Below are 27,542 nucleotides of genomic sequence, written 5' to 3'. Positions count from 1 at the left end.
CCTATGAACGCTGTTGGTCCTGGGTAGAGACATGGTGACCTCACAGAGCCCACTGCTGCACTGTACCATTCTCAAGAGAATAGCAATACATACAGCCAGCCTCCTCCAAACTGTGTAACCTGGCACTGTGCCCCTGTGCCTCAGGAACCCTGCCCATCAGCCCCAATCTCAGTGCACACCTTAAAATGCAGCTGGGAAGACAGCAAGAAGTAGAAGCATATCAGATTAGCTACTGTCATTAATCGCTGTTGTCAATGCCTGTCCAAAACTTACCATCAGCCAGGGCAGGGGTGCTGAAGCCCCTCCATGCCTCACAGAGGAAGCAGCAGTAGAGAGAGACGAGGAGAAGCAGAGAGCAGAAGATACCCTTTTATTGGCATTTTAACAATGGCAGCACAAGAGAGCCTCCTCCCCTGAAACATGCCACCCTCTCTGCTCTCGGGGCCCAGAACAAGAACGAGACCCCACCCTGCAAGCCCCTCAGAAGGCAGGGTGAGGAGGGGACATGGGGACTCTATGCCAGGGGAGCTGGGACAGGAGGGAAGACGTGCACCCTCACCTCTTGGTATGATCCTTCTCCCCTGGGACCTGGTGTTGATCCCAGACCCCGGGATGGGCTGGCAGACAGGGCTCATGCAACAATGAGTAGACAGAAGGTGGCACAGAAATGCAGCCCTGTCACCCCTTGGCAAGGGCAAAAGGGATAAAGGGGGCCATGCTGTGGCCAGAGAGGGTCCGAACGTTAAGTATTTGCAGTGTACATACACGAGGGCGAGAGGGGCTCCCTCTGCTCCAGGCCATGCCTGGGGACCAGAGAGGGGGAAGCACAGATGGCAATGTCATGCCAGGGGCATGGGTCTGAGCCCACCATGCCACCTGAGCTGGGGCTTGTCCTATTCCTTGGCACGGCCAATGATGGTGAGAATGTATAGGAAGATGTTGATGATGTCCGTGTACAGATTCAGGGCCGCAAACACATATTCTTCTGGGCTCAGGGACAGTTGCTTGTTCCCCAGGAGCAGCTGGGTGTCCACAGCCAGGAACTAGTGGGTAAAGACACGGTCGGTCGGTATTCAACAGCCTCTTCACTCACCCGGCAATCCCAGTGAAGTCCTCCCAACAGCGTCACTCACGCAGGTGAAGAGCAGAGCGCCCAGCGAGGCGTACACGATCTCCAGGATGCGGTTCCGGATGAAGATGCAGAGTATGGCGAAGATGAAGAGCACCACCACGCTCACCAGGAGCACGCCCATGCACGAGGTGAAGTCGTAGCGGGTCTGGGAGGAGGGGAGGGGCCAGGGAGGGAGGTGAGACTGTGGGTGCCGGGGCTCTGGGGCAGCCGTCCTCCTGCCTTAGGGCCCCCTCACCTGCATGGAGAAGATGACCACCGTGAAGCAGACAGCTGTGGTGATGCCCACGGCCATGATGACCGCCTCCGTGTTGTAAAAACTGGCTATCATGCCCACCATGTAGGACAAACTGATGGTCAGGATCGACTGCACAAGAGGACCACAGGGGGCTTTGGCTGAGTGGAGCCGCTCTCGGTCCAAACCCTGTGCACCTCCCTTTCCTGTTCCACAGGCCTAGGGGAACTGGGCTCGGGTTTGGGAGTTTACCAGGGCAACAAGGTTCCAGGGATGCTTTCGCCGGAAGTCCCCGCAACAGCTGAGGACAATGAGGGAGATGAAGAAGATGGCGTAGGAGACATAGTAGGTCCAGACATTGGCCCGGACAAAGCCCTTCACCTCCCCGACAAAAGTGAAAATGGCCACAGTCGACAGGGTTACCGACAGCTGCAGGGTCAGCACCAGGAACACCTGGGGGGAGGAGCCAATCAGAGCCCCGCCTCGGCTGCCTCCCCACGACTCTTCCCAGCCCCCACATTTGCCAGGCCCAACCTTTCGGATGAAGGCCTGGCGAATGCTCTTGTCCCAGTTGACCGAGGGGAAGTCCTGGTTGTCATAGTAGGATGGAGGCCCTTCCTCCTGGTAGTTCCCATGCTGAGGTGCTGGGGACAGAGAGGCTGGGTCAATGTTCCTTGAAGGCACTTGAATCCCTTGCCCCTGCCCCTACCTTTCCCTACACTTACAGCCAGGGTCCTGGAAGGGTGGTGGCTGTCCATAGGGGTTAGGGGGGAAGGGGCTCTGTGGGTATGGCCCCTGTGGGTAGCCTCCTTGAGGGTAGGGTCCTTGAGGGTAACCACCTTGTGGATAGGGACCGGGACCATGGGGATACCCTGGTTGACCATAGGGAGAGGGCTGGAAAGCGGCCTGTGGGTATGGGGCCCCAGGGTAGGGAGGCTGAACATAGGGAGGCATAGGGGCTTGTGGCCCCACAGGATAGCCAGGGTTTGGGGGAGGATAGCTGTCCCCAGACACCAAGAAACTCTTTTCATGGGACATGGCCTCGGGTTCTGTGGCTGCCCCTAGAGGAGAAAAAGAGAACAGTTAGCTCTGAGAGACTGAAACCAGTGACAGCCATACCTGCTGCGGAACCCAGGAAGAAAAAGAAAACAACTGGCCATGACTTTTGTACAGGGTTGTAGGAAGCCACAGAACAGGGAGTGTTGGGTGGGGCATGGGAGACCGATGTAGACCCCTTGGAAGGGGCTCCTCTAGATCGACCAGGGGTGGGGGATGGGAAGAAGAGTGATGGCTGTCAGCCTCAGCTTGGAGCTTGGGAGATGCCTTCTCACCGCTGCGGGTCTTTCGGGTCAGAGCTCAGCAACGAAGGGTCTTGAGGCACGGCGCAGTGGCTAGAGAGGCGTGGGGGTGTGCCCTGGCCCTCCCCTTCCTATCCCTCCTATTAAGCAGCTTGAAGGGGCCAGCGCTAGCGGCTATTTCTATCCCAGGAAATCCCCAGGCCATCTGTGACCAGCGGGAACCCTGACCCTCCTCTTAAGCACAGGGCCGAATGTCCCTAGCTCCGGGGACTGAACGCAGGCCTGTATTGGCTGCTAAGGTGTCTGCTAGTAGGGTTCGCCAGGAACAGCGGGGTGCGGGGGTGTGTGGGGGATGGAAGCGACCAGAGGGCGTTCAAGGGAACAAAGCCGGGATGGGGATGACGGAGGAGGGGGCGGTGGCCACAGAATGTGCCCGGAGGGTGGATGGGCCCTCTAGTCTGGTTGAGGGTCGCTGGGCCTCTCCTGTCTGGGCCGCTACAGCGCGCCTCCCCCTCCCTCTTGCTCAGGGCGGTCAGAGCTCCCCACCCCCAATGATGCCACCAGTCTGGGCGAGTCGGCCGCGAGTCCTGTCCGAACCAACTGACCCGAGGCGGCCGCGCTCAGTAACACAGGGAGAGGATGGCCGACTGGCAGGGGGGCTGAGACGGCGACACGCTTCTGGGATTAGTCGGGGGGGACTCACCGCTCTAGGGAGCCAGAGACCGGTGTCTACGGTGCCCGCTGCGCAGCCGCGCGCGGTGATGGCCGGTGCGTCCGCACCTGCACCCGCTGGACGGCCGAGTTGCTTGGGCCTGCGCCTGCGGCTGGGAAGACGCAGAAGAGCCTTGTGACTGGGCGGGCCTTGTGATGGGGCGGGGCCTTGTGATGGGGCGGAGCCCTGTGGTGGGGTGGGGTCTTGGGGCGGGGCGGGACGGGGCGGGGCCTTGATGTAAGGCGAATGTTGTGACCTGTCTGGGTGCTTCTGAGCCTATAGAAACTTCATGGCCCAGCTTGCTTAGGCAGTCTACTATTGTCTGTAGGCGTCCTAGGTCAGAGTCCTGAAGCCTACGCTTTCTGACCAGAGTTGGTTGGGGTCTGGCGTGAGGGTTAACGACTTCGGGAGGCATGACTCTCTTTATCTTTATTGATGGATTCAGGGAGTCAATTCCTAAATCCAGGATTTACGGAAGCTCCAAGGACTCCATCCCTTCTTGACTTTTCGTTTTGAGACAAGGTTTCAGTCTGTAACTACAGCTGGCTTGGAACTCACTATGCAACATAGGTCAACCTCAAACTTGTGGCAGTCCTCCTGCCTTAGTTTTCCAACTACATGTATAACCGTGAGCCACTACACTCAGACCCTTATTTGCTTTAAAATACCGCATTCACAGCTGAGTGGTGGTGGTGCATGCCTTGAGGCAGAGGCAGGTGGATCTCTTGAGTTTGATTAAGGCCAACCTGGTCTACAGAGCGAGTTTCAGGACAGCCGAGCCAGCACTGCATAGTGGGACCCTGTCCTGAAAAACAAAATAAAACAAAAACAAAAAAAACAAAAACAAAAACAAAAAACAAACAAACAAAAATGAACAACAAAAGCTGCAGCATTTATTTTATCCACACCTATTCCAGACCAAGAGACTTTTAATTGTTTAATTGTCCCATTCTCTCCATGCTCTTGTCACTTGCCTGGTACCCTTGAAATAATCTTGTCAGGACAGAGAGGTGTGGCCAGCTCCCTGCCTCAGTTCTCTGGGTGAGCATAGTGCTTCTTGAGGAAATTTCCCCCTGGGTGGTCTCTGGTCCTCTTGAAGTCATTGAGGACATTCCGAGTCTTTCTGGTTGTTGGTATATGGGCACTCTGAGACCTTACAGGAAGTAAGGTTGGGAAAGGATTCTCTCCGGTATCCACAAAGTGCTGATGTTTAACAGCTGGATTTAGTGAAGGTATACACTTGCTCCTGGTATAAACACGCCCGCCATGGTTGATTACAAATTCTAGATGTGTTCTGTTGCTGTGATAAACACCCTGATTTTAAAAAAAAAAAGCAGCATAGGGTAGGAATGTTGTATTTGGCTCCCGATTTCAGGTCACGGTTCTGGAATTTCCATCAAGTCAAGGCAAGAACTCAAACTGCTAGTCATTTCACACGCACAGCCAAGAAAACCATGCTAGTTGCTTGCCTGCTCTCAGTTAGCTTTCTTGTACAGTTCAGAGAACTGGTGTAACACACCTTCGGGGTGGATATTTCACCCTCAACCAGAAAATCCCCCACAGGCATAACCACAGGCCAACCCACTCCAGACAATTCCATTCTAGACTCTTGCCAGATGATTCTAGGCATCAAGTTGGCACTAAAACTAACCGGCACAGAAGACATGATCGATTTAACGTCCAGTTCACAGAAATTCCTGCAAATTTAACAATGGCAGTGGCGTGAGCCTTTTTCATGCATCCCCTCCTGTGGCAGGCCCTCTGTAGCATGCATTTATCTAAGTAAAGTACGGTGTGCTACAGGGTGGTTAAGTCCTGTAAGAAGAAAGCATCGAACAGACAGGACTGGCTTTTGTAGAAACAGGCTCTCATATGATTTGTGGACCCTTTAAAAAAAAAAATAAAACAAACACAAAGTTGACTATAGGGCCTGGACAACTCAGAGGCCTTTTAAGGTTTTAGCTCCATGTTAGAGCTAAAGGGCTGGGTGAGGGAAATCATGGGAGAAGGGATAGATAGCCCCATGTGGCTCTGTGGGGAAGGCTAAGTCATTCAGATTTAAAGATGGTCCAGGATACTAGTTTAGGCAGGAGCTGAGGACTCAGAGGTTGGAGCCAAATAAATATCCGGGTGTCGTGTATGAAAAAGGATTAGAGGGATAGGAACCGGGGACAATGAGACTTTAGCTTTCACTGTCATTGGCTCTGGGATTTGTAGCAACCCTGTCAGCTCCACGGAGGAACCACAGTGGGAGTGGCAGGGAAGATAAAAGGGTAGCATGGCCCTTCAAGAAGTCTCGAGGCTCCTGATGGGGAAGGGAAGTAACGGAGAACCAAGCACTGCAGGGTTAGACATACAGACAAAACCCATGATCCTTTGGAAAAGCTGGCCTGACTGGAAGGTGCAGGCAGAGAGCAGCAGCAGTCACAGCCTTGGAGGTGAAAGAAGCAAGCAGGCTATGATGGTGGACAGGAAAGTGACTTCTAAAGGCACAGCCCAAAATCTGGGCATGGTTGAACATGCCTATAGCTCCAACATTCAGGAGCCTGAGACAGAAGACTCCCTTCTAGTTCAAAACCCGTCTGGCCTGCACGGCGAGCTTCAGGCAGTCTGGGCTACAGAGTGATACCCAGTATCAAAAAACAAACAAACAAACAAACACAAAACCTAATCAAGGCAAGGCTTAGGTGAGGGTGTTAGCTTTCTGTCTTAGCTCCGTCCCATAGTTACCTGGCAACAGCCAGGTATGCCTGACTTACTATAAAAGGGGCTGCTTGCCCCCTCCTCTCTCTCTCTCTTATTCTCACTCTCTTGCTCTTGCTCTGTCCTCTCGTTCCTTCTCCCCTCTCTTTCCACCTGCTCATGGCTGGCCTCTACTCCTCTCTCTCCTCTCTCTCTCTCTCTCTCTCTCTCTCTCTCTCTTTCTCTCTCTCTCTCTTTCTCTCTCCTTTCTCTCTCTCTACTTCCCTCTCAACTCCCCTCCCCATGCCCTGAATAAACTCTATTCTATACTATACCATCATGTTGCTGGTCCCTCGGAGGAAGGGATACCTGCCCAGGCACGAGGCACCTCACGACACATTCACAAACATACACACCCCCCTTATCTTTTTATAAACACAGCAGTGAGCCCCGGCCCTCTGGCTCCTGTCTATGGCTCCAGCTCCCCTTCTGTGTAAGGATTAGCTGCAGAAAGGCATGTCAGCATCGTGGCTACATCTGGGGCGATGGTGATGAGCAAGGAGTATAGAAAGACAAGGGGCTGAAGGAAATCACAAGGACCTGTGCTATGATCTGAGCTTTACACTTTTAGTCACGTTTGTTTTTTTTGTTTTTGTTTTTTTGTTTGTTTGTTTTTTTTTTCCGGAGCTGGGGACCGAACCCAGGGCCTTGTGCTTGCTAGGCAAGCGCTCTACCACTGAGCCAAATCCCCAACCCCGTCACGTTTGTTTTTGTTTGTTTGTTTATGCATGCACCTGCCATGCTGTGGCACCCATGTGGAAGACAGGCAGCTTGCAGGAATCAGTTATCTTCTCCATCGTGTGAGACCCAGGGGTCAGAACTCAGTTTGATAGGCTTGGCAGTAAGGGCTTTTTTGTTTGTTTGTTTGTTTTAACTTGTTTCTGGGTATGAGATTTTGGGGGGCGAAGGGTGGAGCTGCTCACACTCAGCACACAGGAGCAAGGCTGGTTATCCTCTGTGTTTGAAGGTTTCTAAGAGCCAGCCCCAGGCAGAGGCCAGTCTACAAGATCAGTTCTGCTCATGTTTAGGACCCAGGGCCCAGAAGCCTATTCTCCGGGTGGGGCGCTGACAGTGTGACAGTATCTCAAGCATCCCATAGAGAGAATGGTTAGCCACAAAGAGAAGCCAAGAAAGAAGAGAAAGTCTAGGAGACATCTGGTCTACCCTGCTAGTCAAAGGCTAGTGGGTGGGCTGGCAGAAAGGTCTTTAAAAATTCCTTGTGGACTAAGGGTTAAGGCTGAAGCAAGAGAGGAAGCTCCTGGACTATTTACAGCCTCTGGCTTAGCTCCTCCCTCTTTCCTTTCCCCAGTAAGTTTCACTTTTGCTTTTCTACCTCAGGCCTGGGAGGTACAGCAAGCCTAACTGACTGACCTGAGACAGCAGGGGTGAGTGTAAATATGGGGTATTGGGGGAGCAGATAGGAGCATGGGAGAGGACTGAACAGGTACAGTAGGCCTCTTTCCTTCCCATGTGTTGCACCCCAGGATTCTGATGGCAGAGGAGGAGTCAGGGGCAGCCTTGGAGCTCTGGGGACTGCTCCCTGAAATACCAGATGAGCTGCTTACTCTCTACTTTGAAAACCACCGTCGTTCTGGTGGAGGACCTCTATTGAGCTGGCAGAGACTTGGCTGTGGGGGTATCCTCGTCTTTCAAGATCCCGCAGGTGAGGAAGTTGACTCAAGAGGTTGCCTAGGTGCCCTAAAGCTTTGCTATCTCTGACACCTTGTCTCTGCTCACAGATGCCAAGAGGGCCTTAGCCCAGACAGAGCACCGACTACATGGTGTCCAACTGACCCTGAGGCCAGCCCCACCACGTGCCCCTGAACGTGTGCTTCTCCAACACCTGCCACCCGGCACTTCACCTCTGAGCCTAGAGCAACATGTTCAGGCCCTACTGTGTGCAGCAGGGCACCCCGTGCAGACTTGCTGTGTCCTGGCCAGTCCTCGGCAGGACTGTGCCCTGGTCCAGTTATCCATGCCTCTTTCTGAGGCAGGTAAGAGGCATGTGAGAGGCAGGACTGGGGGCACGGCTTCCAGTTAAGGAGGGTACCTGAGTTGATTCACATATTGCCCACAGACGTCTGTGCCCTGGTGGAACAGGCCCGAAATCTGCCCCTAAATGGAGCCACCGTGTCCTTGGCCTGGGTGCCTCAGACCCGAGCAGTACGTGTGGTGGATAGCCCTGCTTCTGTGGACCTGCTGTTGTTGGAACTCTACCTGGAAAATGAGCGTCGCAGTGGTGGGGGACCCTTGGAGGGTATGCGCAGCCTGCCCGGAAAACTGGGCACTGTTATCTCCTTTCGGCAATGGCAGGGTAAGTGGGGCCTGAAACTAGGAGGGTCCTTCCTCTATGCTGGAAACTCAATGTGCTTTCTATCTTCTCTCTTCCCTCAGTGGCTGAACGGGTGCTGAAGCAGAAACACTGGCTACAGGGCTCAGAGTTGTGCCTTGTCCCCCACTATGATGTCTTAGAGCCAGAGGGCCTTGCGGAGGGCATCAGTGGGGGGGATCATTCAGCTACACAAGAATCTGGAGTCACTGATGGTGCTCTTACAGAAGCTGGAGGGCTGGCTGCGTCTCTGACAGTGGCTGTAGGCTCTGGGGAGGCACCAGGACAATTAGGAACCTTTCTAAGGGCAGGTCCGGTAGAGACTCCAGGACAAGCCATGCCAGTTGACCCAGGATCTGTGAGGTCTCCGGAGCAAGAAGAGCCTATAAATTCAGGAACTATGGGATCTCCAGAGCAGACTGGTTTCATAAGACAGGGGATTATGGGGTCTGCAAGCTCAGGAGATCCAGTAGAAAGCTTTACAGAGCGCCCAGAGCAAGCAGGACCCATGACCACAGACTCAGTGGGTGTTCAGGAATGTGAGGGCCTGGAGGAAGTGGCCATTGGCTCACCAGGGCAGGAGGGGACAAGGGGTCTAGTAGGGACAGCCATGGAGTCTGTAGAGACAGGGCTGGAGAGCCCTGGGTACGGGGAGATGCAAAAGCACGAGGACCTGGTAGAAATGGTGCTGTCAATGGAGCCAGGGGCCATGCGCTTCCTGCAGCTCTATTACGAGGACCTTCTTGTCAGCCTGGAAGACGTTGCCCTTTTCCCACTTGAAGGAGTAGATGTGACTGGCTTTCGGGTGAGTGGCCCTCAGGATCCCCTCAACTTTGCCTCTTCTCTAACTGGGGTCCAGGCACCTTTCCTGTGCTCTGAACCCATAGACGATCCCCCTTATGGTCCTGCAGCTTTGCGGAGCCAGGGCCCCCTGCCAGGCAGCCCAAGAGTTGCTGCAGAGTCTGCTGGGCAGCGTCAGCTGTCACATGCTCAACATGAAGCATCCAGGCAGTGCCAGGTTCCTGCTGGGTGTGGAGGGGCAGCACCTTCTTCACAGACTGGAGGCTCAGTTCCAGTGCGTCTTCGGGACAGAACACCTGGCCAGTGCCACCCTGGTCATAGACCCTGAAAGGGTAAGATGGAGTTCTGCCCTTGTCCTTTGTCTCACGTTTCAGACCTAGACGCCTCCTCCTCAGCCGTGACCCTGACATCCTCTTCCCACAGACAGATCCCACCGAGGCCCTCCAAGTCCTCCACGCCCACAGTACAGGCATCAATCAAGAGAGCATGAGACTGGGTAGGGACTCTAGGGAGCCCTAGTATGTCCTGTGCTCTTTCCTTGATGATGCCCCCCCCTGCTCTGCCCTATCACTTGTTCGGTGACCCTTTTGTGGCCTGCCTTGTACCTACAAATATGATTTCCATCTTTTTATATATAGTCCAGTTTACCCTATTGTTTATCGTCAGTCCCCTGGCTGGGCCCAACTCTTGACCCTTTGGCTTATTTCTGCCTTTAGAGGAAGTCCAAGAGCTGCTGGCTACCCTGGAGGGCCTAGAGGACAGGGTGCCTCTGGAGATGGAGGAAGAGAAAGCTGGAGAGCCAGAAGAGACTGTTCTAGAGCGGGAGGAGGAAATCCCCACACTTGAGGCTGAGGAGGAGCCTGGGGCACCTGGGCAGTTAGAGGAAGAAGCCACACTGCAACTGGCTATCCACCGGTCCTTGGAGTCCCAAAGCCAGGTGGCTGATCAGCAGGAGGCTAATGCGCTAAGGCAAGCCATGGCCCTCTCCTTGTTAGAAGCAGAAGAGCCCCTGGATGAGGACACTAGGGGCAGGGCCCAGCTGGTGGTGCACACATCCTTTGAGCAGGACATGGATGAATTGAACCAGGCATTATCAGATGCCTTGGAGGGACACCTTCAGGAGGAGACAGTGAGTCTCCAAGGGTGTATGCTGCCCTCAGAGCTTGCGGCTCGTCTGGAGAGGTGTTATGATGTGAGCGTTACCCTACATGGCGACCATGCTGGCCTCCGTGGCTTTGGAGTCCAGCCTGCCCGTGCGGCTCGCCACTTATCTGCTCTGCTTGTTGGCCCCCAGGACCAGAATTTGACCTTTCCTTTGGAGGCCTCAAAAAACAACCGTGAGTCTGTACCTTGGACTTGGGGAGGGTGGAATGGGTTAGCTTTTAGGCTTAGTGCTTGAGACATGGCCCTGATGTCCTTTCTTCCTCTGTGTCAGTGTCAGAGCAGGGGCTGAAAGAACCCTTGGGCAGGCTGGAGACCTTGGAAGAGAATTCCAAGGAGTTCCAAGATGTGGTGCGGGCCTTTTATGACACCCTGGATGCTGCTCACAGCAAGATCTGCATTGTTCGAGTGAGTTCACGTCCTGCGTTGCTGGCCTTATGTCCTGTGTACAGAACGTTTCTTTTTCTTTTCTTTTTAAAAAAGATTTATTTATTTTATTTATATGAGTACACGGTAGCTGTTTTCAGACACACCAGAAGAAGGCATCGGATCCCATTACAGATGGTTGTGAGCCACCATGTGGTTGCTGGGAATTGAACTCAGGACCTCTGGAAGAGCAGTCAGTGTTCTTAGCCGCTGAACCATCTCTCAGCCTCCTGAGAACTTTTCTTTATATTAGGGTCAATTGACCAAAAGCTGCTTAAGGTGGATATGTTAAAAGCTGATAAATGGATTGCTGTATCCATCCCTGGTCCCGGGGACTTGGACATGGCGGGGGGCATTGAGGGAGTGAAGAAAGGACAAACATGGGGTTACACAGAATGCTGGGATGCATTCTGGGCTCTTAGATGGAGGAAATGCAGCACCTCAGAAGCTGAATGCCTTTGTTATATAGAGTGGACCAGGGGGTGGGGTTATTGCATGCAGCTGCACAAGGAGGCAGGGTTATTATATACAGATAAACGAGGATTCGTGGGTCAAGGAGGCAGGTTAAGCAGATCTCTGTTGGGAGCAGCCTTTGGGCAGTAAATATTCTAGCAGAGAAAGCTGTGGTGGACATTTTTCTGCACACACCATCAACGTCCACCTTTGGGTAAGAGGAAGGCTTTGCCATACTTCTGAGCTTTAGAGGTAGAAGGCTTTGCCAAGGTTCTGGGGTCCTTGACGTGGCTGGCTCACACCAGCAACACACATTCATTCAGGATTTCATTCACTCAGGGTTCCTCTGCTCCCTACAGTGGATAAGTGCCCCTTCTTTGCCCTGAGAACATTTGGAATCTGAGGAAGATAGACAGAAGGGTATAGGGATTAAGGATCTGACAGGCCTGCCTGAGTGAGGCTCTCTACTGGGGACTGTAGGACTGACTATGCCACCGCTGATACCACCTGGTGGCCAATGTGAGGATTGCTCTTCCTGTTCTTGTGCGTACGGGGGAGGAGGAGGGGCTTTCTATCTCCAACAGAGGCCTGTTCTGGTTAGCCCTACCTTCTCTCCTTGTAATTAAAATAATGCCTCTGTGTGTGTGTGTGTGTGTGTGTGTGTGTGTGTGTGTGTGTGTGTGTGTGTGTAGCTAGAGATACAGGTCAGTGGGAGAAAACTATGCACACATGTATATATTGTATGTATTTACAGTGGCTACTCCTCCTCAATTCTTGCTAAATTTGGCAACAATGAAAATGGACAATAACCAAGCTAGTACCAAGGGGTGGGGAGCCTTAGGACCCTCTCCCCAGCACTCCATATAGGTGAGAAAAGAAGAGTAGAGGCAGGTGGGTCTGTGAGTTTGAGGCTAACCTGGTTTACATAGTGAGTTCCAGTCCAGCCAGAGTTATATAGTGAGATTCTGTCTCAAAAAAAAAAAAAAATATATATATATATATTCACTCACGATGCTAAAATTTATGGGTGGGGCTAGCGGCCTCAGTCTTCATATAGAGATGGCTGGAAACGCAGGACTTTTGGTCTTCCCCAGAAGTTAGGAAGGTCACCAGTGGGCCCTGACGTCAGTGATCACCTATGACACTGCCACAATGGCTGCCATCCCTCCGTTCACAGCCCGCTGGTTTTGTTAGGAATATTTGTTTACTCAAATCTTCCAGGAAGTATATCCTATCAGCTTACGGTGGCACATTTTTTTTCTGTTATAACCGCAGAAACTTTTTTTTTTCGCTTGTCTAGATATACACAGAGGAATAGACTAGGTCTTCTTTCTTTTTCTATCATCTCTTCCTCCTACCATCTCGTAATTTGGACATTTACAATGTTTATACTATGTTGTTAGGCACATAGACCAACTTCACTTTATAGTCTCCATGCTTTGGCTCTATGTTGATAAGGATAAAGAAAAAAAAATACCTACCCTTGCATCACAACCAGGTAAATGTAACCATGTTTGTTAAAACTGTGGGAGCTTGCTGGGTGGTGGAAGCACAGGCCTTTAATCCCAGCCCTCGGGAGGCAGAGGCAGGAAGATCTCTGAGTTTAAGGCCAGCCTGGTCTACAGAGCCAGTTCCAGGACAGCCAAACCCTGTCTCGAAAGACCAAGGAAACGAAGCAAAGCAATCACGAAACCAAAACTGTGGAGAGACAGCTCAGGGGCTAAGAACACGTTACTCTTGCAGAAGACCTTGGTTCTGTTCTCAGCAGTCACGTGATTTACAAGCACCTGTAACTCCGGTTCCAGGGAACCCAATGACTGCTTCTGAACTCTGCTGCCTCCGGACATGTGTGTGGTGTACAGAAAAGCGTGCAGGCAGGACACAAACATTAACACAGACATCAACAAAAATCTAATTTTTAGCATATATTATTCTCAACTTTAATAATTTTTCTTATGCATATGAGTATTTTGCTTGCACTTATGTCCCCTGTACCATTGTATGTGCCCGATACCTAAGGATGCCAGAAGAGAGCAGCATATGGGTCCTAGGAATTGAACCCATGTCCTTTGGAAGACCAGCCGGTGCTTTTTGACTACAGAGCCATCTCTCCGGAGCCTGGAGAGATGACTCGGTGGTTAAGAGAGCTTGCTTCACTTGAGTACTGGAGTTTGATTCCCAATACCTGCCATGTTAGGCAGCTCCCAATTGCCTGTCACTCCAACTCCAGGAGAGCACTGATGCCCTCTTTTGGCCTCTGAGTGTACCTACACATATACACATACAAAAATTAAAACAACAAAATCTTAAAGAGGGAAAAACAAAACAAAACAAACCCCACACACACACAACAAAACAAAACACCTTATAACCTGGTGTGGTAGACTGAGAATGTGAGCCCCTGGTACGGGGCTTCCTAGCATTCACAGAGCCCTGAGCTCAGTTCCCAGCAATGAACAGCAGGGCGTGATGTCACAGAATCCCAGCAGCGAGGGGCGGGAGAATAGAGCAAGACTGTGCCTCAAAACCCAAAAAAGTATGCACATAGCCTTTTAAACCTAGAGGATTGTTTCATGACTCTAATTTTATTTTGTAGAGACAGGGTCTTACTGTGTAGCTCTGGCTTTCCTGGAACTCACTGTGTAAAACCAGGCTGGCCTTGAACTCACAGAAATTAGGCCTCCTGTGCCTTCCGAGTACGGGAATTAAAGGCGTGAGCCACTGTACCTAGCTCTAACTTGATGTAGAGGTAAATTTTGCATGGTCTTTCATTTGCTATCATGTCCTTATTTGCTTTCTTATCTTGGCTGGGGTATAGTGTTTAGATTCAATACACATTTTTTTTTTCAGATTTATGAAGACATCGCTCTTCTGCCACCTTGATGTGGGTGGGTTCTGGGGCCTGAATTCAGGTTCTAGGCTTGCACAGCAATGGCCTTTTCTTCCTGGGTGATCACTGTCTCCCCCACCCCTCACTTTCTTGGAAAGTTAGAACAATCATCGTCCTTTTTTTTTTTTTTTAAGATTAAAAAAAGTGTGTTGTGTGGTGGGGGCATGTGTGGCTGGGTGGGACAGAGGATTATGTGCACATGAATTCAGGTGACCGTGGAGGCCTTTGTTCCCTCTGGAACTGGAATTACAGACAGTTTTGAGTCACCTGACATAGGTGCTAGGAGTCAAGCTTGGGTCCTCTGCAAGAGCAGTATACACTCCTAACTGCTGAGCTATCTGTCCAGCCCCACGCTTGATGCTTTACCAACATCCAGTATAGGCATTGAGAAACCCAGGGTGGAATTTCTTCTAGTTTGTACCTTCATACGACCTCGCATGTGTTTACTTGCAAAGGTTTTTTGTTTTGGGTTTTTTTTTTTTTCCACTTCAGAAACTACGGTTTTCTGTTAGATGCCAGGGGCATGTCTTTCCCAGTGTCCTTGGCACTTCATGGTTCTCTCCATCTGGTGATACAGCCTCCGGCTCAGGGACACATTGTCCACTTTGTTCCCAGGTGCACCGCCTTCTTATGAAGCAGAGCTTAGACCTTCTCCGTCTGCTTCATGTTCTTGCCTGTCCTCTCATGGCTGCTTTCTCTGGCCCTTCAGCTCTGTTCTCAGTGCCCATTTCTTAGATCTATCTAAAGTACTATGTCTGTGGCTCTAACCACTTCATTATCTAGCCATTCTCAGTAATCCTTTCCTCCTCCTCTGCTATTTCTTCTCTTCCTTCTCTTCCCCTCTCTTTTTCTCTCATCTATCTATTTCATCTATCTATCTATCTATCTATCTATCTATCTATCTATCTATCTATCTATCTATTGTTTTTTGAGACAGGGTCTCTCTGTGTAGCCCTGGCTGTCCTGGAACTCCCTCTTAGACCAGATTGGCCTCAAACTCAGACATCTGCCTGCCTCTGCTGGGATACATGGTGTGCGCCACCACCCGGCTTTTCCCTTTCCGTTTTTATCCTGGGGGATTCATCCCACTTGCTAAGCAGGCACTCTGCCTTCCGAACTGCCTTTCCAGCCTTGAAATCCCATCCTAAATGTCCTGTTTCTGATGGCCAGACTTTTTCATAGCAGGTACTTTTTGTTTTCTGGATGTGGTGTTCGTCTGCCTCCTAAAAGGCCAGTTAGTGTTTCTTTAATAGTTCTGTTTGAAACCCCGAGTTTGTCCCTTCGAGGACAGCAGTTGGTTGAAGTCTTCTCTGCTGTCTGAACCTTCCAGTGCTGACCGGCAATATAGGCTCCTGGCTTGACTTTTTACTGCTGAAGCCTGACTATGGTCCTGAGTTTAGGTGAGTGGGGTGGGGTCTACCCAGCTGCAGGAGTCGGACATCTCTGGAGGAGTTAGGAAGCTAGCCCTCCAGTGTCACTTGTCCCATGGAGGCAGTTCTGTATTCCCCTGGACAGAGCATGATGGTGGGCTTTCAAGTTTTCACGTAAATTCTAAATTCTCCCATCAGGCTGCTGAGTTCAGCGCTCTCTGGCCAGTGTAGGGATAGATTCCACATAACTTCACCCCCACTACCATGCACTTGGCAGGTAGAACGTGTGTCACACCCACTGCTGCAACAGCAATACCAGCTGCATCGGGAGCGCTTGATGCAACGCTGCCAGCAACAGCCGGTGGAGCAGGTCCTCTATCACGGCACCTCAGAGTCTGCAGTGCTTGACATCTGTGCACACGGCTTCAACCGCAGTTTCTGTGGGCGAAACGGTAAGGGTTAGGCCTGTGCAGGGTAGAGACGCTGGGCCATGCTAATCCGGATCACCCTCACTTTGGTGACTCACCTGTCCTGTCTCCTAGGCACACTCTACGGACAGGGCGTGTACTTCGCCAAGCGTGCCTCTCTGTCGGTACTGGATCGCTACTCACCTCCCAACGCAGAAGGCCACAAGGCAGTGTTTGTGGCACAGGTGCTGACCGGTGACTATGGACAGGGCTCCCGCGGTCTGAAGGCGCCTCCTTTGAGGGCCTCCGGTCAGGTGCTTCGGTACGACAGCGCCGTGGACTGCCTTCACCAGCCCAAAATCTTTGTTATCTTTCACGACACCCAAGCTCTACCCACTCATCTAATCACCTGCAAGAACATACACTTGGGCACCCCCTGATAACTCTCATGTTCTCTTGGATCTCTTTCCTGGACATTCGACCTAAGAGGCCAGCTTCTGGTTCCCTGCTCTACAAAGTCCGTAAGCGTCAGAGCTGCCCACGAGCATGCTCCTGCCAGGATGACTGTGGACTGGGGAAGGCCAGACCTTATCGGTTCCTTGGCCTGCTCCGCCGCCAGGGGTCAGCAGAACTCGGCAGGAGGGTGCACCACCCGGCACACCCGTCTTGGTTGGACCGCGCCCTAGCGGGGCTCTGTCTTTGAATAAACCTGTATTTGAAACCAGTTAGATAGAAGGACTGGCTGGAACTCGGAATCCGACCTGTTTGGAGAGTGGGGGCTACCCACGTGGCTGGGGACCAGGTCAGCTGTTCACGGGGGGTGGGGGCGGCGGTGGGCAGTGGATCCAGGCTTCTGGACGCGGGGCACTCCTACGACCTCCGGATCGCCTGCAGCATCTCGGCCTCCTCACGCACCGCCCACCAAGGTGTGCGCACTAAGTGAGTGCCGCCTGATCTAGTCATATCTTCGGTTCCGGTTCTGCAACCTCCCGGTCTAGGACTCTTGGCCCGTAGCCCGGTCACGCGTGAATCGTTTGCTTGCTTTCGGAGGTACCGGGGCAGCGCAGCTCTTAGTGGGACCGGGGCGGGGCTCTGGATTAGCCCCGCCTGCGCTGCCTCCGCGGTTCTCCTGGGCCCCAGGAGTCTCGCTGCAGCGGCAGAGAGGAGGCAAGCGGAACCACCAGGAGCGTAGAACTGGGAGGGTATGGAGAGGCTCCAGATGTGTTGGGAGTTGGGAGGCGGGGGAGGGGAAGGTGGGTAGGGGTCAATGGCCTTAGACCACCCGGAACTAGGTGCCACTTCGCAACTCCTCTTGCTCTATGCAGAGATCAACACCTCCCTAGGATCAGGAAATTGCGGAACTGGACGGGAGGTGCTTGAGTGTGGGCAGAAAACGCTGCGTTGAAGGCAGGCTCAGTTGGGGGCTGGAACAGAGACAGCCACTGAGGGGCTCCGCGGTGGAGTGGGGTCGAGAGAGGCACCAGCTTGAGGACTGTTGACTCTTTCCCAGCCCTTAGCCTGAGGGCAAGGCACAGAGCCCACATTGTGCCCCCACTCTATGCCACCCCCGCTGAGACAGAGCCCCATTCACCTCTTCGCACGCCAGTGTTCTTGGGGCAGAGAGCTGGGGCGTGTGCAGGCGTGGGGATGCGTGCGCTTTGGCTGCGTGCAGTAAGCTGGTGGGTTGCTAGAGCGGCTGCCGGGCTCCCCCGGGCCTTGCGGCATCCGAGTTCCCGCAACCCACGCCGCTGCGGCTCCAGCTATTTATAGGCCTTTGCTGCAGAGATCGCAGAGACAGAGGTGGGACTGTGTAGGCTAGAGGTGGGGTAGAATGATGGGGAGTCCTAAAGACTGAGCCTGGAGGTAGATGCAGTGACCACGGGCTGGAGTTGAGGGTCTTGTTTTGAAGAGTGGGACAATAGGGACATAAGCCGTGTTTGTTGATGGCCTCATTGACAGTCTATTGGAGGATCAGAGGAGAGGGAATCCAAGACTGAAATGCAGGGAATGAAAGCTCTAGTCCTAGTGACAGGGTCCTATCAATGTGTGCTCGAAAGTAGAGTCCTCTTCTCCTCCGGTTTGACAGGTGGAGGGCGGAGTCGGCATCCTGTGCTGGGGATGGGGGCGGGGATAGCATTTGGGTAACTAAGAGACAGGAATGATGGTCAATGTGTGTGCTGGAGGTGAGGATAGATAGGAATGGGAGAGAGACTGTAAGGTCTGGGGTGAACATCAGGGGTGATGGGCAAGATAGGAGCTTGGTATCAATGTTCAGGTTAAGGAGGTGGTAGGTCAATGTACAGTATCACCTTCACCCACAGGTGAGAGTGTGAATCCTTCTTACTTTCCCTCCAGGAGGCCATGTCAGGGGAGGACTCCGAGGTACGGCCAGTGGCAGTGGCTGAAGGTAGTTCCAATGGAAGCAGTGGTTCACCCAGCCCCGGGGACACACTGCCCTGGAACCTTGGGAAAACACAGAGAAGCCGGCGGAGTGGAGGTGGTTCTGTGGGCAATGGGAGCGTCTTGGATCCTGCAGAGCGGGCCGTCATCCGCATTGCAGGTAATGGGAAGGGGACTGTCTGGTCAGCCTACCTCATCATTATAAGCGTCAAACACCTTCTATGTACTGTGTTCAGGTGTTGAATTGGATAAGACACCAGGGGTGATCAGCTATGAAGGAGGGCTCATTCTGAACTGGTGAGTTCAGGTAGCACAGCTCCACCTGCTGGCTCCACCTTGGTAGCTGCAGGAGGTTGGAGGTCTTTTAAAAGGCTGACGTCTGGCTTCTTGCTGCAACAGCTCAGCAGTGGTCTCCTGGAAACGGGTCCAGATTTTTCGGTTGGAATAATTTCTTGGTCTCTTGGCAGCCGTATCAGGGTGGGAGCACATTGCCACCTGGAAAGGAGAAGATGTTTTTAGCCTGTGAGAGCCCTAGAATCTCCATGAGCCAGAGTCCAGCAGTTCCTTTCAGGACCTGCCAGTTTGAGGATGGGAAGAACTGAGGCGAAAGGCACCATGGGAGGCAGCAGGCAGTTGGAGGGTAGCTAGCTGGAGGGCAGCCTGTTCCTTTGAGAAGTGGGTCACCTAAGGCTGGAGACCATTGGGTGGGATGTCCTGGGAAAGGGAAAACTGACTCCATTCCATCAACAGGGATGATGAGGCATTTGAAATGCAGGAAATGGTAAGGGTAGATTTGAGAGCTGAAAGGCCAGGTCCTGAACATGGAGATGGTACAACATCTGGGAACTTTGCTGGTGGAAGCATAGCGGCAGCTTGTGGAGATGGGAGGGAACAGATAAAAAACTGCTTCCCACCCTGCCTCTAGGACTATTCCTGATCTGAGTGCATGTGTGGATGTGCGCGCACCTGTGTACACACACACACACACACACACACACACACGCATTCACACACATACGCACACACACGTACACACACGTGCACACACACTATGATGATCTTATACAAGGGGTTATTTTTCCACTTGATTTTTGGATACCCTTCACTACCTCAGACCTTTAAAGACAGGGGTGAGGGTAGAGACAGGGTACCCCAGAAGCCCTTTTTACTGTTTGGGGGGGTTTCCTGTGTTTATTGCCCTTCATGCTGTAGCCAGCCCCACATGCTTTGTGCTCTCTGGTAATTTTCTAAGGACTGGTTTCTAGACGCAGAGCTTCTGTTCATGGTTCATACAGTGTTTAAGGTTTCCAGGAACAGTACAGTTTCGTTCAGGAAAGGAAGGCGTGTCAATGCTGGGAGACTGGTCTGTGTTCGACGGATGGATAGAAAGGGACTATTTTTTATTACTAAGGTATTTTCTTTTGTAAATTGTGTACTGCGTCTGTTTTGTGTGCGACTTTTTCCTATGTTCTAAGGGCTTCTTATATTCCGGGGATGCCAATATATCTCCACTGTTATGATGGAGGGAAGTTCAGAGTAACGGCGAAAGGAGGGAGGGAGCCAGGCAGGAAGGGCCTCATTCAGGTGACCAGGTGAAGTTGCCCGGGGCGAAGGCGTTGGAGAAGCGGCGGCAGGCTAGGGAAACGGCCCCCTTGACCGAGTTCTGTTAGCCGCATCTGGTTCCTGAGTAGGCAAAGAAGTGTTTGCAACTGGATGTGTGTGGGATCAAGGCTCAGACTCCCGCGAAGGGGCGCCAGGCAGCGAGCGAGTTCAGCTACCCCGCAGGTCCGCTGCTGGCCGGCCCGGCCCCGCCCCGCCCGTGGGGCATCCTGGGTGCGGGGCGGGGCGGGGCGGGGGAGGCCTCTTTAAGCCGTGCGCGCGGAGGCGGCGGGGGCAGAGCGGCCGCCAGGGCTGGCCTTGCGCGGTGGCCCGTTGCGTTCTGCTCCCGCCAGCATGGCCCATCTGCTGACGTCCGGCCCACCACCCGACGAACAGGACTTCATCCAGGCCTACGAGGAGGTGCGGGAGAAGTACAAAGGTACGGAGCCGCTGGCCTCTGTCTGCCCTTTCGGGCGCGCGGGGCCCCTCCAGGTTAGCCAGCCTGACAGCCAGCCGTGTCCCCAGCTGCTGTCCCCGACCGTTGTCCCAACAGAGCCCAGTCATTCGCCACAAGTCTTACTAACTTCGCTCGCCCCCTGCAGCCTTCGGGGCCCAGGAAAGGGATGGATGCGCTCCACTGAGCCCCCGCGTCTATGACCTTAATAGGACATCTCGAGGCACGGGTAGCCACTGGGGTGGGCCCTGGTGGGGGCGGGTGTGTGTGTGAAGCAGGACTTTCCAGGGTCTTCAGTCTAGACCAGTGTCCGGTGTCTTTACCCAGCAGACACGTGGGTCAAGGCTAAGGCCATTCCCTGCCTCTCCTCTCGGGCAACTGCCTGTGTGGGGTGGGGGGTGGCTGCTACTGCCTGGCAGTGAATGGCATAGCTGCTGCCTCTCCTCACCTCCCCAAACTGGTCAAGACTGGGCCACACCCTCCCTGGGCAGGGAATTCCATCGCACCCTGACTTTGTCCCCTGGAAATAGCCCCTTCTTGTCTAGAGGAACTTCAGAACGCCTATCCAGCCCAGTCTGTGGCTTTGGCAACTTAACCTGCTCCATGCCCTCCTGGAGCCTTGGACCTGCCCAGGTTCTGGACGCTGTCAGCCACTCAAGGTCCAAATGCTCGGCTCTGGGTTGGGGGTCTGTAAGCTAGCTCTAAGTAGGCATGAGTCCAACTGTACCTCCCAACTTTCCAAGACTTAGAGGTCTGGGTATTTGTCACTGAGGAGGGTTGATATGGCAGTCCCAGGCAGAGCCCAACAAAACAGGTTCCAGCTCCACATGGCTGGTTTTGCTGGCTCTGCCCCCAAGGGCAGCTCAGGGAGAGTCCTGCTACAGCATTGCCTGGAGCCTGGGTGCTACTCCACCCCACACCCTGCCCAAGCTGGGTATGTTTCACAGTATTGGAGGCACAGTGGCTGTGTTGGGTGAGGGTCTGCTAGTTTTGTAGCTGGCTGGTTTGCTCTTGAGGATCAGGTAGAGATGCTCCTGGGACTGTGGGCTCTTGAGTCTGACCACAGTCACAGTACCTTTAGAGAACCATTGGGAAGGCTGGGCTGATGCTCACTCAAGGGTCTATATGGAATGGTGTGGGGCAAGGACATATCTGTCTCCTTGGGCCACAGCGCTGCTGGCAGGCCCCAGGGCAGTACTGTATAGACCAGTATTGACTATATATAGTGGCCTTTCAAACCTTCCTTGTCTGATTGGTTTGCTGGGCTTATATGGCCTAGTGCCAGAGCCTTGTCTAGGTATCATGCTAAAGCCATGATGGCCTCTTCTTCCTGAGGTAGGGGGGTTTCCTGCTCACCCGGGAGTGTACTGACAGGTCCCTGGAGGTTCTTTGGGCCCATCTCTGTGTCCTTAGCTAGCCTAGTTCCACTGGAGACAGAGGTTTATGTTAGGCCCACTGGGCATATATCAGTCCTTGTCTGTCTTCTGGCATGGGTGGCCTTGGAGGCTGGTGAAGAGGGCGGTGGGTCCAGGAGTGCTGCCTGAAGTGGGATTGTCATGTGACAGTGCAGCTGCCTGTACGTGTGTGTCTCACCAGCCTCAAAGTAGCTGCGTTGCTAAGCAGGATAGCAGGTGCTGGGGGCTCCTGGAGTGGTGAGCGAGGATCAAGAATGCTTCTGAGGCGTGCTGGAGTAGCAGAGTCTCCTTGACTCTGACTCCATACAGGAGATGGCTAAGGACTGGAGCTACAGACCAAAGAAAGGAATAGCCTAGAGGAGGCCACATGTGCCCCGTGCGTCCTGCTTCCTTTTGAGGCCTGACCCTAGTAATCTCATTGAGACCGTACCCTAGTGGTCCCGTCGGGCTGCTGAGGTCCCTGGATTGCAAGGATATGGAGAGCTGTCTTATGCTCCCCGTTAGGTGGTTATGCCTCTGTTCTGCCCTTGGGGGCAGAGCCAGGAATTACCGTTGGCTAATTCTCTGAAGGTAGGGAAGCTTGCCTGCACTAGGATGGTCCGCGTCCCAGTGCCTGACCTGAGGAAGGGCCCTAGCCTTTAAAGAGACGCTACCTCCACCTTTTGACTCTCATCCCTTTGACCTTCCTTCCTATTTACAACTTTCCAGGCCTCCTCCCTAGAGTCTTCCCTGGCTGCTCTTCTTTGGAAAACCCCAGCCCTCCCCACAGGGCATTTCTTTTCCCAAAACTTTCTAAACTTCCTGTCTATTTGAGTCCCTCTGGCTTCCGGATCTACCCAGCCTCTTATCTGTGGAGATTCCCCCAGAGTTAAAAACCCGTGGAGCTTGTGGCTAGAGAGAACGCTCTGAGTGCCTAACCAGACGGAGGGTAGCAGCACCCTTGCCTCGTGGGCTGGTGACCTATACTGCCAATTGGCCCACCTGTGAAAGGCATCTTGACCCCTTGGTTCCCCAAGCCTGGTCTGTGATGGCTCACAGAGCTGCACCATGCTGCTGGGCTACAGGAGCTGTGGCCATGAGGAGGGCAGGGAACGTTTTGAGGAAGCGGGGATAATTTAAGTATACGAAATGGGATGTTTGGTAAAGAAGACAAGGCTTGAGTCCTCCTCCACCCCCAAGTATGAGTCAGGGCACACAGTTCAGGGGTGACAAGAGCAGCCCCTTTAACACTACCTCATCAATTATGGGAACCATACGGTAACAGGCAGCGTGGGTGGCAGGGTAGCTCTGGGCGGAGTGCTGGCCACACTGCCAGGTCGTCAGGGCAGAAGGCATAAGAGTTGAGGCAGGAGTGAGTACTCTTGGTGAGTGGGTAAGGATTCGGGGTTGGGAATCTGCCTGAGAGACCCACACCAGGCTGAGGAGAAGGTAGGTTGAAAAGAGACTGGGAGCTATATCCATATGTCTACAGCAAAACTTGTTCGGGGTCTCCCGAAGCCCTTTGAAGGCTGTGGCCTACCTGGTAGTGCTGTGGGTGGTACCTTCTCCTGTGTTCCTGTCCTTCTTCACACTGGACTCTGAGCTCTGTTATCTTTGTCCCTGGCACCAGCACTCCCCCCAACCCCCCAGCTTGCGCTCACAGGGTGTTTGTACCGATGATGAACGGTGACTGTCCAGGGATCCTCTGCAGTTAGGGCTCGGCTGGCCAGGGTGAAGGTTGGCAGTTGTTTGGGGCTCTTATGAGAGGACTTATGATCTCTTAACTGTGGAAAGGAAAAACTAAAAAGAAGTCTGGCACAGTAGAACTACCTTAGACAAGTAGTAAGGAGGTGCTGCTGGTGCTGCTGGTGCTGCTGGTGCTGCTGGTATTTGTGAGGGGGAGGGAGGGAGACAGAGCTTCCTGTACTCACCAGTTCTCCAGCTATGATGACCTCCGGAGTTGACTACCTCTGGAGACACTGGCATTCCTTATCAGCCCTTATTCTGTTGACCCCATGCCTAGTGTTTGGATGCATTTCACAGGTCAGAATACAATTCACTTACGTAAAGTGTACGATTTCCCAGGACGTAGTGGTGTGGTACTTTCATCCCAGCACTTGTGTGAGGCAGAGGCAGAGGCAGGCAGATCTCCAAAGTTGAAAGAAACCCTGTTTTGGGGGGGGAAAAGTGTACACACACCTATATCATTGCCCTTTTTATATGTATTAGAATATCTACCGAGTTGTACATCCACCATAATCAGTTCCAGAACATTCCTCCCCCTGTTCCCGGCTATCGTAACTGGTCTGCTTTTAGCTCTTATGGATTCTGGACGGGCTGCTTCATCTATCTAAATGGACTCCTTCTATTTGAGTCTGCCTTCTTTCACATATACCAGTATTTTATCCACCTCCCTTTTATGCCCTTTCTCTTTTTTGTGACAGGATCATACAGTTTAACTCTTTCTGGTCTTGAACTCACGATACTCTTGCACCTCTGGAGTATTGAGTTTCCGGACATAAGCCATCACGATATAATACTTCATTTTATAGATAAAGCAACATTTATGTGTATATTTATTTCCTAGTGAATGTTTGAATTGTTACGACTAACGGTCTGTTAGCATTCGCATACACATCTGCATGTGGATTTCTGTCTTTCTCTCGGGTAGATGACTAGGAGTGGAATTGCTGGGTCATGTGGTCATTCTATATTTAACCATTTGAGGACCTGCCAGATGGTGTTCACAGTAGCTGAAGTATTCTTCTCTCCCAATATCACTGTGTAAAGTTTCTAATTTCTTTGGAACATTTCCTCCCCTCTTTCCATTACCTATCTATTAATTTTTCCATTATTGTTTTCCTTTTGTGGACTAGCGTGTGGAACCCAGGCCGTGCTAGGTGCCTTTCTTTTTTTTTTTTTTTTGGTTCTTTTTTTTTGGAGCTGGGGACCGAACCCAGGGCCTTGCGCTTCCTAGGCAAGTGCTCTACCACTGAGCTGAATCCCCAACCCCTGCTAGGTGCCTTTCTAATGTATTGGAGTATCTTTTGAATACTTACATCCTGAAGAAGCACTTTTAACTGAGGAATTTTGCACTTACTATGTGTTGGGTGGGGTAAGCATGTCACCGTGAGCACGTGGAGGTTAAAGGACAGTACGTGGAATTTACTTCTTTCCTTCCACGTGGGATCGGGGATGAAACTCAGCCCCTCAGCCTGGTGGTTAAGTGTCTGTACCTGTGGAGCCGTCTTCCCAGCTCAGAAAGTGTATTAAGTTTTCATTATTATCACATATCTGATTTATTGATTTATTTTTGGTTGGTTATGCTTTACATGTCATATCTAAGAAACTATTGCTCTAACCAAAGCCAGATAATTTTATGCTTATGGCTTTTCTTCCTCCTCCTCCTTCTCTCCTTCCTCTTCCTCCTCTTTTTCTGAAAATTTAAAAAGGATTTATTTATTATTTATTATATATAAGTACACTGTAGCTGTTCAGACACACCAGAAGAGGGCATCGGATCTCATTACAGATGGTTGTGAGTCACCATGTGGTTGCTGGGAATTGAGGTCAGGATCTCTGGAAGAGCAGCCAGTGCTCTTAACCACTGAGCCATCTCTCCAGTTCCATTCTTATTTTACTTTTACACTTACTATTTGTCCTATCTATCTATCTATCTATCTATCTATCTATCTATCTATCTATCTATCTATCTATCTTTGTGGTTCTAGGATTGAAAGGCTTCCAATATGAGAGGTGAGGGGTCACCACTGAGCTACACTTCCAGTGGTAGCTCATTAATCTTTTTTAAAAAAATTCAGTTTGGCTTTTTTTTTCTCCTCCTCCTCTCCCTCCTCCTCTTCTTTTTCTCCTCCACCGCCTCGTCCTTCTCCTCTCCCTCCTCTTTTTTTTTTGTTTTGTTTATTTTGTTTTGAAGGCAGGGTTTCTCTGTTGTGGCCTTGGCTGTCCTGGATCTTCATCTGTAGACCAGGCTGGCCTCAGAGATCCACCTACTGCCTCCTGAGTGCTGGGATTAAAGGTGTAAGCCACAAAAAAAAAAAAAAAAAAAAAAAAAAAAAAAAAAAAAAAATTCAGTTTGTGAGTATATTGCCGCTTGTACATACACCATGTGTGTGCAGCACCTGTAGAGGCCAGAAGAGCGCATCGGATCACCCTGGACTAGAGTTACAGATGCCTTGTAAAAGCTGGGCCTTGAACCTGCGCCATCCAAAAGAGCAGCCAGTGTTCAGAGCTGAGCTACTCTCCAGCCCCTATATTTAGTTCTAATGTTGAGGTTTTGGTCTGTTTTAAGTTTGGGGCATGGCACGGAGTAGATATCTACTTTAGCGTGTGGATAGCCTGTTGTCCCAGCACGATTTGTTGCAAAGATTTTTTTTTCCCTATTGAATGCTACAGTCTCGTGTTTTGTTTTTTTTTGTTTTTTTTTGTTTTTCCGGAGCTGGGGACCGAACCCAGGGCCTTGCGCTTGCTAGGCAAGCGCTCTACCACTGAGCTAAATCCCCAACCCTCAGTCTCGTGGTTTTAAACGATTACAAAACACTCTATTACCTGGAGGCATCACTGTTTATTTACTTGGTCCTTAGGTGGACATTGAACTTATTTTTAAAGGTTACTGGAGCTGGAGAGATAAGTTGGTGGGTTAGAGCACTTGTCTTCCACAAAACCTGAGTTCTAGTCGCCTAGCCCACCCTGGCTGGCTGATTTCTGTTATTTCAGCTCCAGGGGTTCCAGCACCGCCTTCTGGCTTCCACAGGCACCTGCACTCATGTGGCACACACAGACACAAACCCACACATATAAATAAAACAACAGTAAAAATAAAGTCTTAAACAATAATTTTTTTAAAAAAAGGTTGTGTTTCTAGGGCCAGGCTGACTCCATGGATAAAAAACACTGGCATCGTGCACCTGACAACCTGAGTTCAATCCCCAGGGCCCACGGAGGAAGGGGAGCACTAACTCTGAAGGTTGTTGTCTGCCTTCCACAAGCTCTCCTGGCACATTTGTGCACACACATGTGTTCTCGCATAGGTACACACACACACACACACACACACACACACACACACACACACAAATAAAAATTAAAAATGTCATATTTCTAGATTGATCTCCAGTGTAGATGAGTCCTTCAGATGTAACACAACTTTCTACAGTCTTGCAGAGAAAATTCTAACTTGAATTATCCTATGCTATTTGATTATTAACGAAAGCCAGCATTGTCTTGTAGAGTCATTAGCCATTCATATTTCTAATTTTTACATTTTTCGTGGGGCTGGGGATTTAGCTCAGTGGTAAAGCGCTTGCCTAGTAAGCGCAAGGCCCTGGGTTCAGTCCTCTGCTCCGGAAGTGAAAAAAAAAAAAGACAAAATAACATTTTTCGTGTGTATGTGTGTTGTGATGGGGGAAGGTGAGAGAGATAGATATCATGTATATGTTACAGTGTGCACGTGGAGGTAAGGAGAAATTTTAAGTGTTGTTTCTTTGCGTCCACCTTGTGGGCTCTGTGGATTGAGCTTAGATCATCAGCAATGCCTGTACCCACTGAGAGGCCTCACTCCCTGCCTGTTTGCAGGTTTGTTTGTTTGTTTGTTTGTTTGTTTGTTTTTTGGGGGGGTGTTGAGTTGCCTGTTTAAAAGTGTTATTTTGATATAAACTTTTCCTTTGCTCCCCACCACTCTATGTGTGTGTGTGTGTGTGTGTGTGTGTGTGTGTGTGTGTT

The 27,542-nt window shown here is 51.6% G+C and overlaps 3 protein-coding genes across 18 annotated transcripts in view; 2 read left to right on the top strand and 1 right to left on the bottom strand.

The window, feature by feature from the left end:
- Positions 1-349: 349 nt before the first annotated feature.
- Positions 350-3,528, bottom strand: Grina (glutamate ionotropic receptor NMDA type subunit associated protein 1). Its single transcript, NM_153308.5, has 7 exons — positions 3,366-3,528; positions 2,090-2,425; positions 1,899-2,008; positions 1,617-1,817; positions 1,368-1,496; positions 1,134-1,277; positions 350-1,043 (listed from the first exon to the last, which is right to left on the bottom strand). The coding sequence occupies exons 2-7, from the start codon at positions 2,400-2,402 to the stop codon at positions 894-896; spliced, it is 1,047 nt and encodes a 348-aa protein (NP_695220.4). The 5' UTR covers positions 2,403-2,425; positions 3,366-3,528; the 3' UTR covers positions 350-893.
- Positions 3,529-7,343: 3,815 nt separating this feature from the next.
- Parp10 (poly (ADP-ribose) polymerase family, member 10) lies at positions 7,344-16,677 on the top strand. Of its 4 annotated transcripts, none has more exons than XR_010053847.1 (11): positions 7,344-7,501; positions 7,601-7,779; positions 7,856-8,110; positions 8,194-8,430; positions 8,511-9,250; positions 9,357-9,578; positions 9,670-9,742; positions 9,963-10,583; positions 10,682-10,815; positions 14,137-15,576; positions 15,824-15,947. XR_010053847.1 is itself a non-coding variant. In XM_006241910.5 (11 exons), exons 2-11 carry the CDS (start codon positions 7,608-7,610, stop codon positions 16,391-16,393), a joined length of 2,934 nt encoding a protein of 977 aa, XP_006241972.1. In that variant the 5' UTR covers positions 7,345-7,501; positions 7,601-7,607; the 3' UTR covers positions 16,394-16,677. The 4 variants fall into 4 exon arrangements, 3 of the variants coding, with proteins under 3 accessions (XP_063120735.1, XP_038936463.1, XP_006241972.1); XM_006241910.5 differs by lacking the exon at positions 14,137-15,576 and adding an exon at positions 16,089-16,677 and having other exon boundaries at positions 7,345-7,501; positions 15,824-15,998; XM_063264665.1 differs by lacking the exons at positions 10,682-10,815; positions 14,137-15,576 and having other exon boundaries at positions 15,824-15,998.
- Plec (plectin) overlaps positions 16,600-27,542 on the top strand; it is a 61,352-nt gene continuing 50,409 nt past the window's right edge. For 2 of the 13 annotated variants that reach the window (XM_017595089.3, XM_017595086.3), the window contains exons 1-2: positions 17,012-17,155; positions 18,309-18,513. In XM_017595089.3, the coding sequence (XP_017450578.1) occupies positions 18,315-18,513 (199 nt within the window). In that variant the 5' untranslated portion in view covers positions 17,012-17,155; positions 18,309-18,314. 13 annotated transcript variants of the gene reach the window in all.

Source organism: Rattus norvegicus, chromosome 7 (assembly GCF_036323735.1).
Source record: "Rattus norvegicus strain BN/NHsdMcwi chromosome 7, GRCr8, whole genome shotgun sequence".
Lineage (NCBI taxonomy): Eukaryota > Metazoa > Chordata > Mammalia > Rodentia > Muridae > Rattus > Rattus norvegicus.
The sequence above is the reverse complement of the archived record's forward strand: the minus strand, read 5'-3'. Positions and strand labels throughout refer to the sequence as shown.